The sequence below is a fragment of the Sus scrofa genome, chromosome 1 (genome assembly GCF_000003025.6).
Source record: "Sus scrofa isolate TJ Tabasco breed Duroc chromosome 1, Sscrofa11.1, whole genome shotgun sequence".
NCBI lineage: Eukaryota > Metazoa > Chordata > Mammalia > Artiodactyla > Suidae > Sus > Sus scrofa.
The window spans coordinates 18,877,179-18,895,966 of record NC_010443.5 but is presented as its reverse complement, the minus strand read 5'-3'; the positions used below and the strand labels follow the sequence as shown (position 1 = coordinate 18,895,966).

The window sequence follows — 18,788 nt, the reverse complement described above, 5'->3', positions numbered from 1 at the left end:
GCTACCTGATCTCACTTATAAGTGGAATCCAATAATAAAATCCACAGAAACATAGAACACATTGGTGGTTGCCAAAGAGGTGGTTGTGGGTATAGAAAATGAGTAAAGGTGGTGAAGAGGCACAAACCTCCAGTTATAAGATAAATAAGTCCTGGGAATGTAATGTACAGTATGTTTCTCAAGTTCAAGTTGTCCAGCACGAGTAGATTTTCAGTATCTAAACACAATATAATAATTTATGAACTAGGCTAATGTCAAATGTAGATCTTGGTTATGGTACAACACTGATAATGTGACAAGTTTTTTTTCTATAATCTGTATTTTTAAAATTTTTTTAATTATAGTTGATTTACAATGTTTCGTCAATTTCTACTATACAGCAAAGTGACCCAGTCATGTGTGTGTGTGTGTGTGTGTGTGTGTGTGTGAGTGTGTGTGTAGACACACACTCTTTTTCTCATATTATCCTCCATCATGTTCAGGAAGTTAGCATTAAATGAAGAAATACAGATAGAGTCTAAACTACTATACATTGAACTACCTAAAACTAGGTTATGAATCACCTGCAAAATTAGAATAACTCCTATATTATGTGCTAACACCTCTCTTTCAAAGTTGTGAAGATTCAAAATAATATATATAGTTCTTAGAACCTAGTAGCACTTCAAAAAATAGTTTCTTCATTATTTGTATTCCAACTAGAGAATAAATCTTTAGAAGTAATCATGTCTTCTTTTTTGATGTCATGTTTGATAATTTTATGGGTGAATGAGTAGCTATTAAAATTTAATGAGAACTTGGGTCACTTAGTATATTTTTTGCTGAAAGTAGTGAAGAAATTCAGAATTGAATTGTATTTAAAATGAACTAGGAAAATTTTCTATTTGAATAAATATGTTGGCCAGTCTTTTGGAAAGTTAAGTGATTTTTGAATTCATAATAACCATTCTCTAATTATGTGTTCATAAATGTGTTTTTTTAGGCAGCCAATTTGCTTAAATTAAAACATGTGAATATTTCCACTTACATTTGTCAATTGCATTTACCTATAATCTTTAACCTTAAGGTTGTGATATATTTTAGAGAAAATAAATTATTAATGTCCTCAAAATATTAGCTTACTATTCAATTACAAATATTTTATTTCAAACAAAAATTGGTCGTGTTTTTTTCAGTAGTACATTAGTAAACTAATTTAAGATTTTATGTAAATTAAATGGAAACTTTGCCCTGTATACTGATTTAAACTCAATGTTTAATTTATTTGAGAAAATATAATTTAATTTTTTTAAAATGTACATCTTTATAACCCATGATAAAATGTAAAGTCTGAAACTTGGCTATGTACAATCTAGGATATTTCTATTATAAAATTTTAGGAAGTCTGGCCTCTGGTTAACATGAGGCAACAGTGCCACCTTTAGTATAATTCAATACCTAAGTTTTAGTAAAAGTTGCTTACTTGCACTTAATAGAAAATGGAGAATCTTGAGCATGTAGAAGTGATATCATCTGCCTTCATATATAATTAGTAGTGTTGTTATTTTAAAGTCCTTCTCTGTTGCTAGTCTGAGCATTTGAAGTTCTAATCTAGTTGCATTAAATGTAAGCTTTGTAATTCTCAAAAGTACTCAGTTTCAAGCCTCACTACTAATTTTATTAGCAGGATTATAACACTATTTCTTTAACTCAAATATTATACTGTAGCTTTTTCTTAGGCATAATGCATGCATGGTGTATCCAAATCAAGATCTTCGAAGATATCAAACATTGTAGATACTATATATATTTACTATATCCACATATATACACATGTGTGTGTGTGTGTGTGTGTGTGTGTGTGGTTTATATTTACCAAGTGTGATTGCACTTGGTTAAATGTATACTTTGTTCTAAAGTTTTCTAGTTTAGAAATTATGTTAATGTTCAAATCCCAACCAGATTACCTAAGCACTAAATTTTGATCATAAAATAAAAATTACATTTCTGTAATTTTAATAAGTTTTATTGCTCACTGAAGGTCTCTGTCTGCTGTATCCTGGACACCTGTAAGATAAGAGGAAAGCTAAAGGCATTATGCTAAAGGTCTTGTCAAGTTCATTTCATCAGCAGATGCTCCCTGAGCACTTCCTCTCTGAAGGGGGTATATTAATGTATTCTAATGGTCATTTCCTCTAGAGTTCCTCAAATTACATGAATATGCAATGAGGGGATCACATTTTTAGCAATTTTTGAACTACTAGGGTATTTATTCTTGAATCTTACTGTTATATATGCTCCCAACACATACAGATTCCCTATAAAACTTTACATACTAAAGTTAGACCATCTAATAATGAGTATATACTATGAGTTCTGCCCTATAGTAGGTGAAATTAAGAATTTAAAATGAAGTACAGGGAGTTCCTGTTGTGGCTCAGTGGTTAACGAACCCGACTAGCATCTATGAGGACATGGGTTCGATCACTGGCCTTGCTCAGTGGGTTAAGGATCCAGCATTGCCATGAGCTGTGGTGTAGGTCACAAACGTGGCTCAGACCTGGCATTGCTGTGGCTGTGGTGTAGTCGGGCAGCTGTAGCACCAATTCAATCCCTGGGAATCTCCATACGCCACAAGTGCGGCCCTAAAAAGCAAAAAAATAAAATGAAGTGTATAATGATATTCTGGCCTTCAATGAACTTGTAATTCGTGGGAGAAAAGGTTACCATACTGTAAGCCACTGAAAATATGGAAATTATTTTATTCTCCATATGAATAATGTAAAGGAAGAGAATACTATGCACCCGTGTGTGCCTGACACTGTAGTAAGTGGTCACATATATAAACTTGGATATTAGAATATGCTAATTTGAATGGAATCAAATATGCCTAAGTATATGACTCCAACACTAAGAACTATCAGGGAGTAAGAAAAGAAAGCCCTAGAAATACCTAATGGGGAAGCTTGAGATTCCATTTCATCTGACGTTTGTTGCCATCTTAAAACCCTAGGGTATATTATACTAGGTAAGATCTTATTTTAAATCTTCTATGTTGATTATCTAAAGCCTGTGGGCATGGTGTTAGTTTCTGCATTATACGGAAGAGGAAACTTAAACTCAGTGAATCAGGGAGTTCCCTTGTGGTACAGCAGGTTAAAGATCCAGTGTTGCTGCAGCTGTGGCACAGGCTGCAACTGTAGCACAGGTTTCATCTCTGGCCTGGGAACATGTGGCAGGTGTGGAAAAAAACAAAAAACAAAAATCCTCAATGAATGTGATGAACAAGGTTAACCTATCCAGTGACTGATCCAGGATTCGCTTTTAAGTTATTCGATTATTTGGCCAAAGGGTTTTTCCCTAGCACGACACTTTCGCAGTAGCTGGGATTGTTGGCAGAAAGGCAAGTTGCACCCTTATAAAATCATGGTGTTTATAGTCTGGTGATAGTCTGTACTGTGGTCATACACGGTATATTCCCAGTTTGAAATCAGCTAATAACTGGCACCAAGTAAAAATAAAATCTAGAGTCTTCCAATTACTATTTTCCTTTGACAATGTGATAACTTACAAGATTCCAGATTAGAAAGGGACTGACATGTCCTCTATACAATTATTTGAATTCTGATTCAACTTATCAGTGTGGAGAACCTGTGTAAATTACATAATCTCTCTAAACCTGCCCTTCTGGGATGCTTTGAGAATTAAAAGAGAAAGACATACAGTAGGGAGTCAACAAATACTATTTGCCCCCTCAATACTTGCACACCTGTTAGGAAGAATTAATACAACAAAAAGCGAAACCCTTCGTGCTGAGAAAAAGTAATTATATCCTTCTAAATGGAAATCAGTTGTTCTCTAAGTGCAATCCTTGGATCAGCAGCCTCAGTACCACCTGGGAACTTGTTAGAAAGCAAATTTGGGGTCTCCACCCCATACCTACTGAATAAGAAACTTTAGTGGGGAGGGAGTGCCCAGAAATTTGTCTCTAAACAAGGTGATTCTGATGCAAGCTAAAGTTTGGGAATCACTCTTATAAAGGAACCTTCGGCTTCAATGAATTCTAAATCTTTAGTTTCTTCCTTTCAGCCCATCCCTTTGCAACATTTACTTCTAACAAAAAGAGGAAGCTGTATACATTTCTTAATGCGGCATTTCTCAAAGTAAGATTCGGAACCATTTGAGGTCGTTTTCAAAGATGTACATTCCTGGGCCCCACATGCACCTAAGAGGTTAGTTAGATTCTCTAGGGATTAGGCTTCAAGATCTACATTTTATAGGCTCCCTGGGTGATTCATACATTCACCAAATTTGTGAATTGCTTGCATTACAATAGGCACAGCATTGCTGATAACAGAGTTGTCTGGCAGCACAAGATGAAGAGAATGAATTCTTCTGCTCGAGTTTTTATGATGCTGTATTAGTTAGCCCTGGCCACAAACAGATCTCTAAAGTAGAGTTAACTCCTAACTTTGCTGGCACTGAAATCTCGGGGACGTGGGTTTTACGGGGGCAATAAGCTGAGGTGGTAGCTGAGGCCACTGAGACTGGTCAAAGCCCAGTTATCTCACATCAGGTTTAAGATGGTGAGCTGGTGCTGCACCATCTGGATGAAGCAGAGGCAGCATGAGGAGACTTCGCAGGGAAGCAGCACTTCATGCATGGGCTCCCATTTCTGTGCAAGTAGGGTTTCTTCAAAGTTTTGGTTGAACCAAGAATATCAAAGAGCCAAAGAGAAAAGGACATGTCCTTTCCAGTCTCTCTGCATTCTATCCTAAGTGTCTGATAAAAGGTGATTTTATTGTGTGGCTTCCTATAAGAATCCTGTCTTCCTTTCTGCTTTTTTCTTCTCTTGATTCAGTTTCTATGGCTCATCATTTCAACCCTTACGCTTCATTCCCACTCATTTAAGTAACCTTATTGTCTTCCTGTGGTCTCATTATTTTTACTTTTCTGCAGTCCATTTTTTACTTTGCCTACTTAATCGCACTCAAGAGCTGAGCTGTTTAGAATGGAATCTCACCTTCCTCCGCAGAGCTTTTTGATATTTCATGCTCTTATGACAAGATCCCCAGGGGACCACGAGACACCTACATGAATTCTCCATTCTCTCAGACAAACTGCATGCAGAGGTAATTCAGAAGGTTCAAATAAGAAAAGAAATCCAGGAGGACATCAATGGAAATTTCAGAAAAAGGACTCCAAAATTTAACTCTTACATAAAAACAATGAAAAAACTGGCAGAGATGATCAGGATCAACTTTTCACAATTCTAGAAATTAACAAAGGCTTAATCCAAGAAAAATAGCCATTTCCCTTTAAGTGCAACAAGCTTTAAGGCATTTTTATCTGTCCCAGCCCCATCCCCATCCCTTGTTTCCAACACAGCAGTAGCCTTGAAAACTAACAGCCTGTATTCTTTTTTTTTTTAAGGGCCACAACCACAGCATAAGGAAGTTCCCAGGCTAGGGGTCAGATTGGAGCTGCAGCTGCCAGCCTATCCCGCAGACACAGCAACCCAGGATCCGAGCCATGTCTGTGACCTACACCACAGCTCACGGCAACGCCGGATCCTTAAACCACTGAGCGAGGCCAGGAATCAAACTTGAATCCTCATGGATGCTATTTAGGCTCATTACCACTGAGCCACAACAGGAACTCCTAACAGCCTGTATTCATCTTTCAAAGCCTCATTCCCAGAAAGACAAAAACTGAATGAACTTGTCACCAACAAATCTGCCTTTGAGAAGGTTCAAATAAGAAAAGATATCCAGGAGGACATCAGTGGAAATGAAGGAAGTCATTCAGGCTGAAATCAAAGTACACGAGGCAGTGACTGTATCCACATGAAGAAATAAAGTGCACCGTAAGAGAAATTTTAAAATACTTAGAGGCGAATGAAAAACAGCAACATACCAAAACTTATGAGATGCAATGAAAGCAGTACTAAATGGGAAATTTATAGCTAAAATGCTTATATTTAAAATGAACAAAGTTCAATAACTTAACTTCCACCTTAAAAAAAAAAAAAAAAGAACAAAACAAGAAAACCAAAAAAAAAAACAAACAAAAAAAAAAACTAAGCCCAAAGTAGGCAGAGGGAGAATAATAACTATTAAAGCAGAGATTAATCAGTTCAGTACTGTACAAGAGATACCAATCAAGGCAGTTAGACAAGAGAATGAACTGAGAGCATCCAGATCAGAAACAAATTACATAGTAGTGACCACTGCATAACCTTATGATAAACCAACACCCCTGGTTTATGTACTTCAATGATGAGTTTATGTGTGTGAATTATTTCTCAGTTGTAAGAAAGGGAGTTACACACACCTTTATAAAAAGTCTATATGTTTGTTTGCTTGTTTAAAAAAAAGAAAAAAAAATCCGAATGCCTTAGACTAACCGTTTTTCTTTGACTTCTTTCCCTTTTTTCCTGCATGACACACTTATATTGCCATAGCATGACTCATTGGTTTCCTTTTTTTTTTCCTAGCACATGGAGAGAAACATGAGGAATTAATTACCTTGGGAAGCCCTGATTCCCACACTATTAGTGAGGGACAAAAATCTTCAGGGACTTCTAAAACAAGGAAAGGCAAAGAAAAGTCTTCTGAGAAAGAAAAGCTAGCCAAAGAAAAACAAGCACCTCGCTTTGAGCCTCAGGTGGGTGTGATGCTTTTTATTATTGGAATCACTTAATAAATTTAGGCTCATTGGGTTCCTATTTGCCCATCTCTTTTGAGGGGAAAAAAAAAAAACAAAAAAACCTGTGCCCTCTTTTCAGCAATCTTCTAGATACTTTAAGGACATGCCTTGGATACCTTATGCAAGCAGTCTTCCTTCATTTACTATCAAAAAGCATTAATTGGAGTTCCCGTCATGGCTCAGCAGTGGCCACCTGACTGGTTCAAGGACTCAGGTTCAATCCCTGGCCTTGCTCAGTGATTTGGGGATCCAGTGTTGCCATGAGCTGCGGTGTAGGTCACAGACTTGGCTTGGATCAGGTATGGCTGTGGCTGTGACGTAGGCCAGCAGCTGCAGTTCTGATTCGACCCCTAGCCTGGAAACTTCCATGGGCCGTGGGTACAGCCCTAAACAAAAAACAAAAAACAAACAAACAAAATGCATTAATTGAGCTTTTAATGTGTAAGACACTGTTTGGGGGACTTGGGTTTCTACTATTAATACTACACAGTCCATATCTTCAAAAACTCACAGTCTAATGGAGGAGACTGAAGGTAAAGAGAGTTGTAATGTAGATAGGGTTTGTACAGTGGTAGAAAGGGTAGGAACCCATTACAGCCTCTGCCTAGAGGAGAACTGAACTGAGTCAATGAACAAAGACACATTGAGGCCAAATCCAACACAGTCTGGTTTTGTGAATCAGTAAGTATAAGACAGGAGGCTGGAAGGGCAAGTGAGAGTGAGATGGAGGGGAGCCTTTAAACCTGGTCAAAAGGCTGGAACTCCAGGGTCCTGAAATACAGATTTGTTTTTTCAGGGCGAATTAAGTATTTCCAATGATTAGGGGTAAGGAAGAGTATGTGGGTGTGAATCTGAAGCATGAAAGCACAATCCAAAAGACACCCAAATTCGAGTTATTTAAAATGCTGAACTCAAAACATTAGCTGTAAGGACAAAGTCTTCCTGTCATTTGTGATCACAGCTTAGGCTACACAGGGCTGGAAGGTGGGAGAGAGGGGCTTTAAAAGTGTAGTGAAATGATCAGATTTACATTTCAAGTACCTTGATGACTTTTAAGGGTATGAAATTAAGAGGGAAAAGACGAGAGATGAGAAAACCACCAGAAAGCCTTCAATAGTCCAAAGAGTACAAGCTATAGCAGATACAGGCCAAAGAAAGGAAGAAGAGGAAAGAATCAGCTAGGAAATAAACTGGGTATGTAATTATTAATCCAAAGTGGATGGTAAGCAACAAGAAAGAACAAAGGCTATCTGCCACCTTGATTAACTAAATAGACTGTTGGTAGCACGAGTAAAATAGACACTAAAGAAAAATTAACAAATTAGGAAATTATGACTCAGTTTTCTCATACTCAATTAATGGGGGGAAAAAAGCCATCCACCTGCATTTCCAAGATTTAATTTCTTAGCTATGTTAGAATATATACCTTTGGAAACATTGAGAAGTAAATAAGCTTAGCTCAACTTCCACTGGTGGCAGAAGGAATCTGAGGAGCTGGTGCTGGGCTGCTGCTCTTCTGCTTGTGCTGAAAGCTCAGCTGATGCAGGCCAGCTCCAGTCCAATGTCAATGCTAGGAAAAAGTGAGTTGCCACTGCTACGGAGGCTGTTTCAGCCTACATCCCATAATGCAAAAGGCATTTTGGGGGAGTAGAGAATCAAGCAATTGCATATGCTATGCTCACATAAACATTACCAGGGGACAAGCCACATCAATCTACAAAGAGGATTTTGTATATTCAAAATAAAGTGTAAATAGACCAAAAGTGAAGCATGTACTTGAAGTAGCACTGTTACTCTCCAAGCAACCCTTCCTTTACGTATTGAAATTTGGAAACTTAGCACTTCTGCTCCCAAGGGACTTAGAAAAGTAAGCATTCACATGTCACCCTTGAACTTTGTTTCAAATGTTATTTTTGGCAATCAGCATGAAATGATTTATTTTTTAAGCTCAATTTAAGCCCAGTTCTCAAATACTAAGAAGAGTATCAGATAGTGACTGATTAAACCAGAAAAATGTTCAACACACTATCCAATCTCTGAAAAAACATAGGGTTAAGTCAGCAGAAAAGAGAACTCATAGTATAATGATGAAGAAATAATAAAGACTTTCTCATTACATGAATAATTTAACTACAAATTTGGAAATCACTCCACTTTTTATCAAATCCTATTCATTCATACCACAAAGTAAGGAAAAACTTACTTACGTAAAAAAGGAAAATAAATATTTTCAGGACAAATTGGAAATTGAATATAGAGACATTGAAGAAGAGAAGAGGTGATTCTCTGGATGCTGGTGTCCTGACTGATAAGAAGCCAGGCCTAGAATCTTCTTCATATGCTGTGGACAAGCCTGCAGGTCCCAGGGAGTCACCTGAGGCTTTTCTAGTTTCTACCAAAGTACCGCTAACTCTCTCATCCCACCAAAGGTGTACAAGCTTTAGAAGGTGGTTGAATTGGTGGACTTGTTCCCAAATTAAGGTGTGATTCAGTCCAAAGAAGAGGAAGAGGCAGTTAAAACTGAGCAGACTATTAGCAAAGACTAAAATAGAGAGAAGAAAAAGCGTTTATCTCTTCAACAAGAAAAGATGGCCAGGTGAGTTACTGATGACAGAACCTGGGCATCCGTTCAGGCATTAAGAACAACTGACCCAAAGTTCTGCATTAAGGGTGGAAGAACTGACTTTTCATCTTCAAATTTTCCTGAGGGAAAAGGAGCGGCTGCCAAGAGTAGAGTTATTCTGTATTTATTGTGACTGAGACAATTGAAGGATGGCATTCTTCCGGCTGCAGTTAGAGATATTTTTGCTTTCATTTGGCTATGTGAATCCAGTGAAAGGAAGAGGAATTCCAATTCGCACAACTGATGATGGAAGAACAAGGAGTGTGGTTGCTCTTCAGCTATTGTGGAAATCAGCTGAACTCACTCAGAGCCCAGTTTATTAGCACTTTGACTGCATCCGTGGAGGAAGCAGAGGTACCAGATTAGCTTTCATGTTGAGCGTCTTCCATGTGTCCCCCGGGGTGAAGGTGAGGAACTTTATCAAAAATCAGGATGAGATGTGTTTTCACAAAATATTGTTGGAACAAATGAGTCAGGCAGTCAAACTTGGGGAAATACTCTTAAGGATAGAATGAGATATACACTGATGATTGAAACAGCCAGAAACCCGGAAGCCCTAAGGTAGCTGCAGTAAGTGCCATGATACACAGAGGGGTAGCACTAACAGCTTTTGTGTTCAGAAAGTACGGTCATTTTCTGGGACTCAGCTCTTACTAGTTGGAAGGCCATCAGTATAAGATGTGGCAGGCCGTTAGAGCCACATCTGCTGCTCCAGGCTACTTTGCAGAGTGTGTATTTGGAAAAGGATCTTCATCAAGGTGGAGGTTTGCTTCTTAAAAACCCCTCAGCAGTAGCAATGCATAAGTGTAAATGTCTTTGGCTAGACATCCCCTTAGAGTGCCCAGTATCCCATAGGAGAAACACCATGACATATACAAGCCGGAAAACCAGTATCTCATGTCATCAACACTGCTACAGACACAGATGAAATCCATATAATACTTGATGACCTATTACCTCCTGACACCTACTTTAGTTCAGTCCTGCAATATGCAGAGACGTACCTCTAGATGAAAGCTGAAACAAAAATCTGGATACGATGCAGTTAAAAGGGTTGAAGTACATAGAAATAAAGGAAAAAAATGAAAATACTTATAAAAATATTGTCAAGAAAAAACAATTCTACAGAAAATGAACCACTGGATAAAACCAGAAACTGACATGGATGAAGACCTTTTCAAAATTATGAAGAATATGTGCATATTTTCAAAAATGAAAGCCTGTTCAGAGGATCCAGCAATTTTAGTAAGGAACTGGGAGATTCAGTATGAGCTAACTTTGGAATACTCATGAATTCTTGGGAATCTTGGCTAAGACAAAGTTTGGACCACCTTGTGAAGCACAACGAATCTGTTTGGTTATAGAATTCATATGGGAATTGGGTTTTTATGACATAAATAGGAAACTAAGCTTTAGGATTCTTAGTACTGTGTTAGTTGGCTTTAGTAGCTATAGGCATTATATTATTTGATGTTTAAAATGTATTCACATATGTGCCAAACAGGAAACTGAAAACTATCATATTATCCTTTGTCTTTTTTATTTAGTCACCATAATCATGTTGAATTTATTGGATCACTGATTTTATTTCATATGGAAAAGTTAATTTCTTCGTAAATTTACAGTACTTATGTCCTCACCAGCTGCATTCTACCATCCAAATATTTCTAGTGTAATACCATCTAAACAAATGCAGAAGTATGGAATGTTCTCTGTCAGATTACAATTATGTCTGAAATATAAAAGAACCGAAAAACGCTTTTTACTCCAAATGTGTTCTTTCAACATTGTTTGGTTGAGAAACATAGGTGAAGCTCCATTCAACCACTTTTTTTCCTCTTGAAACTTCAAGATCGTGCTGTGGGTTAACTTTTCTAGATGTAGCTCCAGTTAATCATTTACTGTTATAAAATCAATTATTTGATTAATAATTAAGCTTAGTTCAATAAATAAATCCTTGTAAGACATGCGGCCCCTCCATTAGCCCTTCGTAGTCTTCCCTGCCCTAATCAAAACTGGATCCCAGAGAAGGTTCTGATAAACTCATTTTTCAAGCAATATAAACGATGGGAAAAGCTTATGTACTGTGTTTTAAAAGGAAGCCATAAAAGAACTTCCAATTTTGAGATTTATATTTTCATTAGAATATTAAGGGAATATCATAGAAAGCTAAGTCTTCTTTTTGGTCACATTGAATCCAAACTGCAGGTGAAAATTTTATTCAGTGCCCACCCCCCCCAATTCCAGTCCTGTGTAGATGAACAATTGACATTGTCTCAATCTTATATAAAGTGCCAGTAACCACATCAGACTCAAGCCCCTCCCTACCAGATTGCTACCAATGGCTTCACTTGCCTAGACATTTTCGAAGCCTACGTCAGTCTGCTCCCAGCCTCAGGTCTATGAACGTGATCCTACAGCAAAAGGTTGACTGTCACAATAATAATATGTCAAGTGTATCCAGACTTGGAAATGATCAACTATTCCTGCCCTCATTATGAGTGAGCCTAAGTATAATTTAGAATTATTTTTATTTACAGTTTTTAGGTGAAATTTGCATAGCATGAAATGCAGCCATCTTGAATGTACAAATCAGTGTTTTGACAAGTGCGTTCACCATGAAACCCACTGCTCAGTTAAGGTATAGATTATAGACCATTTGCATAAGCTTAGAAATCCCCTTAAGCCTCCTTGCAATGAATTCTGTCATCCCCGTACCTCACCCTCAAGCAGGTTTTGCCTCTTCATACAAATGAATCATATAAGAAGTATTCTTTTATGGTCTTTTTTTTTTAGGGCCACACTGGCAGCATATAGAGGTTCCCAGAATAGGGGGCCAATCGGAGCTGTAGCCGCCGGCCTACACCAAAGCCACAGCAAGGCCAGATCCTTAACCCACTGAGCGAGGCCAGGGATCAAACCCATGTCCTCGTGGATGTTAGTCAGGTTCATGAACTGCTGAGCCGCAACGGGAACTCCCAGAAGTATTCTTTTACGCTCAACTTCTTTATTTCAGTATAGTGTCTACCTGTAGAATTCAACCACACTGTCATGTGCATTTGTTGTTTATTACTTTTTAAAGTTATGTAGTATTTGATGTATGAACATATTACAACTGTTTATCCATTCATCAGTTGACAGGTATTTAGATGGTTTCCCTCTTTTGGCTAATATGAATGAGGCTATAATAAATGGTCTTTTCCAAGCCTTTTTGTGAATATGTTTTCATTTCTTTTGGGTAAAATGCTTGATAGTGTATCAAATTTATGGATCATAGTGTAAAATCTAGACACTTTTGAAAGGAAGAAAGCATCTGACCCAAAGGTTTTTATTTTGTCAGATGTCCATTGCTCACTCTCAAGAAGACCCAAATAAGCCCTTCTGGATTTTGAGGTTGGTCACTGAACACAATGAAGCAGAATTTTTTGAAGTGAAAAAAGATACCGAACGAGCAGATGAAATCCGAGCCATGAAGCAAGCCTGGGAGATGACGGAGCCAGGAAGATCGATCAAGGTCACCTGAGTTTGAAAAGTTATCCTTTTACTTTGCATTCCCAGGTGTGGTCTGAAAGAAGAGCCATGTTGGTGAGATCACATGGTCTTTCCTTTAGGAAATATCTAGAATTTTGTCAGACATCAACTAACTAGATATTACGACCACATTTGGACACCTTGTGAAATGTTAGTCTTTGGGTACCCCGATGACTTGCAAAAGCAAAGCACATAACGGTGCCCCTTATGACCCAAACTGTAGTCGCCTCGTCCTTTGCCGTCATCAGGGATTAACACTGTCCGTCCTTAACACTCCCAACGAAGAGAGCATAAAAAAATGCTTATTACGTGCTTTCATGTACTTTGAACAGCCTGAATAGATTAAAAAGTATGTGCTGCCTTTTTGGAATACACCTGATCCCTATTTTAATATAAGAAGCAGTGCCACGGGGAAAAGTTGTTATTTATGTGTGTTTCATGTCACTCGCTCAGGGTTACTGAGGCAGTTGACAAAGGTTCAGGAGACCTGGATCTAAAACCATATGCCCAGTGTATGCGTTTTAGGATTGCTTCTTCCTTAGTTCTCAAAATCACTGTCAAAGTCATGGATGGTTGAGAATTTGAGTTTTCCTTTGATAATTCATAAGAGCTGGCCTGGTTCAGACTGCTGTATTCATTCACATCGTCCTGTGTCTTTTGAGTACTATTGAGATGGTGTTGCCTGTACCGTGTGTTTACAGTGTCTGTCTTTTAGGCTTCCCAGGCTCGTCTCCATTATCTCAGCCGGTTCATTAAGAAAACGCCTGACACCGAGGGTGTGCTTATGTCTGAGAGCCAAACCAAAGCAGGGGAAGAAGGTCAGTGGACCCTGCCCTGGCTGCCCCAGACGTGGAGCTGTTACTTGCACCTCTTAAAAGCTAGTCAAGAAGTCAGGCTTGGTCAAAAGAAAATTTTCAGAATCTATGTTCTTAAAGGAGTGTTAAAAATAAGTCATGATCCTGTAAGAAAATAGACCCTGAAGCATTTTCTTTTCACCAAGCAGGTTTTTACTTTTTCCCCCCAGGGAAAAAGTATATGATTTTCCCCATTTAAGAAAAGATGAAGTCAGAATAAGGGTGCAGCCTCATTAGAAGGTACGTGAACTTGAAGGCAGCTGTTACAACTGTCAATCTGGTACTTTCTAATCACAATAGTGGTAAATAATAGCAATAAGAATCACAGTAATGAATCTAATTGCTTTTATCGAGCTATCTGCCTTAGGCCTGAAACTGTGAAATACTAATAATTTCATCTTATACTGATACATCAACTCACTGATATATAACATTGTTTCCAACTTACCAATAAGGATATAGGTTCTGAGTAAAATTCACAAGCTACCCAGAGACAGAGCTCGCCGTCTTCTCACAGACCCTTGGCTGCCGCCGTCTATCATCACCCTGAGCTGTCCAGGGAGGCTGAAGACATTCACATCTCAAATCATGCTTTTCCACTTTTACATCTTCAGGAGTGTGACTTGATAATCATTGTAAAAGTAATGCCCCTTAGCTTTCACACCAAGACTATAAACAACAGATATCTCCCAATCCTGTTATTCTAGGATGCTCAAAGTGCTTTATGTTTATTATGTCACTCTGACTCACAGTAGGTATAACATAAACATTACTATCCTCATTTTACAGATTTAGAGACAAAGCTCAGAGGCTCGCCTTATCCTTCCTAAATCATACATCCGAAAAGTGACAAAGTTGAGATTAATACCAAATAGGCAGGGCGTGGATGGAAAATTACTTATAGGAATTTACTTAGGTAGCAAAGGTCAGGAAAGGGAAATTTGATTGACTATCAAGGGCAGCAGAAGAGGAGCTTAACTGGGTATCAAGATAGGGGGATTCTCAATAAACTAGTTTAGCAGGATTTTTTGCTAAAACTGGGATTCATGACAAGTCAGGGATGAGGCCTGATGGGAAACAGAGCTGAGAGAAGACTGACCTTATCATACTACATACATGCAACAAAGGCACAAATCTTAAGCATATGGCATTATGTATTTTCACATATGTGTATCCTCAAGAGCCACCATTCAGATCAAGATATAAAATACTTAATACATCCCAATAGTCCTCCTCATTCCCCTTCCCAGCCTTTTTCTTCCTTAAAGTAACTATTAGTCTGATCTGACCTCTATCACCATGAATTAATTTTTCCTGTTCTTGAACTTAACATATCTGGAATCATACAGTATGTATTCTATATGTCTCGCTCCTTTTGTATGTGACTTCATAGAATGCAAGTTTTTTCAGTAACGCCTATATCATATTGTAGTAGAGACATCATCAATGAAAGAGTCAGACACAAAGAGTCCCCTGAGTTTAGATAGCAGAGAGACCCTGTCATCAGGGAGCATGCTATGGAAGAAGTGGCAAATGAGCAAGGGCCTGAAGGATCTGACAAAATCGACAAGCAGTGAAAGTGGAGGGTCATCCCCTGCAGGGAAGGAGAGCGCGAGCAGAGCACGCGGAAGGAAAATATCAGTAAGTGCTGCTCTTATTGCTCAGATAACCACATCTTTTGAAGTAAAAATTCTAGAAGAGCTATCAAGTGAAGCATATGTGATGGCTAGGGTTAAACATAGAAAAATATGTATATACAAATACAGAGTCTTCATTTTGATTGTCACAATTGGTCATCTGCTCAAGGACCTGGTTACTACATATTTAATCTCAAGATAAAAGAGGACAAAAAAATTTTTTTAATAATTTTTAAGTAGCAGTTATATTTTTGTATAATTTCCTGTCTATGAGTAATAAAATTGCAGTGATCACATATACTGTTGTCACTAAACACAGATCTCCTGTTTTATCTGTAGTATGTTACATCTTTTATAATAAATTTTAAGTATTTGGTTTCTAAAATGTCCAAAGACAGAAATTTTCAGTGGTGCACAAGCCATACCAATTGGTTCATTTCTGTATGATATGGATTTGTGTTTATTGACTAAAATGAACCTAAATCCTCGATGGAGAGTGTTAGAAAAAAATTATCTTCCCACATACCTGACTTCCTTGAGGAACAGTTTTCCCTAAGCAACTCATGAACCTTCTGTTGCCGATGGGCTAAGTATGTCATCTGATTGATGTGTTTGGAAAGAATAAATTGGACTGCCCACAGGAACCCTAAGTCTCCTGCTCATCCCTGAGTTAAACAAGAATAGCTGTGACAAAGGGGTGCTGAAAGGTTTGGTTAGTTCTAGGGTTCTCACATCAAGCTATACATACCTCACATCAAGTCATATACATATACACCTATTTCAAAAGAATGGTCTTTTTCTTTCTCTGCTTGTTCGAAACTCAGATAGGAAAGATATTTTGGAAGAAAGCATCCTCAGAAATGCCAATAATGGTTCTGTTCTCAAAATTCCTAAACCAGTCTGAGAATTTTTTAATTGAAACTTGATTATGGCTAAACCATACTTTTGAGTGATTTTTCAGAGTGAAGAAGAAAATTCCAAATTTCAAAGGGCTCTTTACTATAATAACAAAAGATTCTGATACTTTTGAGCCTCTATAAGGGGTTAATATCTAAAATACTAAATAGCTCATACAACTCAATATCAAAAAAACCAGCAGCCCAACTAAAAATGGGCACAAGACCTGAACAGGCATTTTTTCAAAGAAGACATTGGGATGTCCAACAGCCAAATGAAAAGATGCTCAACATGCTAATCATCATGGATGTGCAAATCAAACCCACAATGAGATATCATCTCACACTTGTCTGAATAGTCATCACCACAAAGGCCACAAAGAACAAATGCTAGTGAGGATGTGGAGAAAAAGGAACCCTTGTGACTGTTGATGGGAATGTAAATTGGTGCAGCCACTGTGGAAAACAGTCTGCAGACTCCTCAAAAAACTAAAAATAGAGCACTATATGATCCAGCAATTCCACTCCTGGGTATACATCTGAAGAAAACAAAAACACTATTTCACGAAGATGCAAGCACCCCAGCATGCTCATGTTCATAGCAATATTTATTTACAATAGCCAAAATATAGAAGCAACCTAAGAGTCCATCAGTAGATGAATGGATGATGAAATTATATATATATATACACATATATAGCATAATATATATTATATGACATATGGATATATATACTACTCAGCCATAAAAAGAATGACATTTTGCCTTTTGCAGCAATGTGGGTGGACCTGGAGGTATTGTGCTTAATGAAATAAGTCAGATAGAGAAGGAAAAATTTCAGCCTCATTCATAATAGCCAAAAGGGGGGAATACAATATACATATACCCATCAACAGATGAATGGATAAATAGTTGTAATATGTTCATACATCAAATACTTAACATTAAAAAGTAATAAACTACTAATGCAGTGTGGATGAATTCCACAGACAGACGTTATACTGAAATATAGATGCTGAGCACAAAGAATACTTCGTGTATGATTCACTTGTATGAAATTTCAGAACAGGCAAAAGTTGCTTGAGGGTGAGGTATGAGGATGACAGAATTCATTGCAAAGAGGTTTAAGGGAATTTCTAAGCTTATGCAAATGGTCTATAATCTATACCTTATTGAGATGCAGTCTGGGCTAAGACGGAACATTCAGGAAACAGGAAAGGTAAGAGTGAGCAAGGACGGCAGACTTAGAGGCCAAAGTAGTCTGTCCTCAACTGCAGTGACAATGCCAGATCCTCACCCTGCTGAGCCACAAGGGAAATCCTTTATGTATTTTTTAAAAATGAAAAATTAATTTGATGTTACTTTTTTAATGTTTTTAAGTTTTACATTAGATTGTATTTCTGAATGAATATCCCTTTTAACAAGTTGTTATAAATTAAAAAATTAGCAATATTCCTGGAGACTTCTACAAGCACATGGGAAAAGTCAGATTAAATAGTCAGTGGGGTGGGGATGGGGGCAGGGGTGGGATTATTTGCATAGCAGAGTGAAGACCTGACATCTCCTCTCCCCCAAAAGCAATGATAACCTGGAAAAAAACTGATCAAGAAACATTTAAAAACTCTGAAGGCATACAAGCTAAATGAAAAATAGTTATTAAAAATAAAAAAGACAAAAGCAAATGAACTAGTTTCTTATTGCTTCTGTAACAAATAACCACAAATTTAGAGACTAATAACTAAGTAACAGTAACTTAGTGACTAATAACACAAACTTTTGGAAGTTCTAGAGGGCAGAAATCCTAAAATTAAGCTTCTGGCAGGGCGGCATCTCTCCTGGAGTCTCTTGGGGACAATCTGTTTCCATGTCTAGCTTCAAGGGCCATCCCCCTTAAATGAAGAGGCTTGATGCCTCTTCCTCATATTCAAATCAAGCAGAATAGTAGCTGCAAATCTCTCTGTCTCTCTGTCTCTCTTTCTATCCCTCCCTCTCTGTTTCCTCCATGACCATCACCTCATCTACTTCTTGGATTCTCACTCTTTCACTTGCCTTTCTTTTTCCCTTAAAAGCGTTCTTGTGATTGCATTGAACCCTGCTGAATAATGTAAGATTATCTGCTCTCAAGATCCTTACCTTAGTTGCATCTGCAAAATCCTTATGAGGAACATATTCATACTTTTCAGCGATTAGGACATGGATATCTTTGGAAGTCTGTTGGTCTGTCTACCACTGTTAGCCTACCAGCCTACTGCAGGGATGTATCATATTTTAATATGGGATTCTCTCATCAACCCCAAGGTCTGTAGCATGGTAGCTAGGAGAATCAGCAGCTTTGTTGCCAAGGCTAAAAGGGATTTATCTGATTTGAGGCGCCATGGAAAAGTTCTACACTCATGGATATTGTTGCAAGTATAGTGAACATGGTGGCAAGTAGTTGGAATAGCCAACATTATAGCAGCTTGAGATTGTGATACTGGTCAGGAAGAATAAAAAATCAGCCAAAAATTAAATAAAGAGATTGGGATAATAAAAGAGACATAGTGATTTCCACTTTCAACA

General features: G+C 37.8%; 1 protein-coding gene, 1 long non-coding RNA gene and 1 pseudogene across 12 annotated transcripts in view; 2 read left to right on the top strand and 1 right to left on the bottom strand.

Moving 5' to 3' along the window:
* LOC102160169 overlaps nt 1-18,788 on the bottom strand; it is a 387,345-nt gene that overhangs the window by 4,725 nt on the left and 363,832 nt on the right. The window lies entirely within an intron of this gene.
* ADGB (androglobin) overlaps nt 1-18,788 on the top strand; it is a 160,104-nt gene that overhangs the window by 135,017 nt on the left and 6,299 nt on the right. For both annotated transcript variants that reach the window (XM_021072116.1, XM_013992506.2), the window contains 3 exons: nt 6,476-6,645; nt 12,651-12,824; nt 13,557-13,659. In XM_021072116.1, coding sequence (XP_020927775.1) covers nt 6,476-6,645; nt 12,651-12,824; nt 13,557-13,659 — 447 coding nt within the window. The remainder of the gene's footprint in view (nt 1-6,475; nt 6,646-12,650; nt 12,825-13,556; nt 13,660-18,788) is intronic.
* LOC102160909 lies at nt 7,673-11,384 on the top strand (annotated as a pseudogene).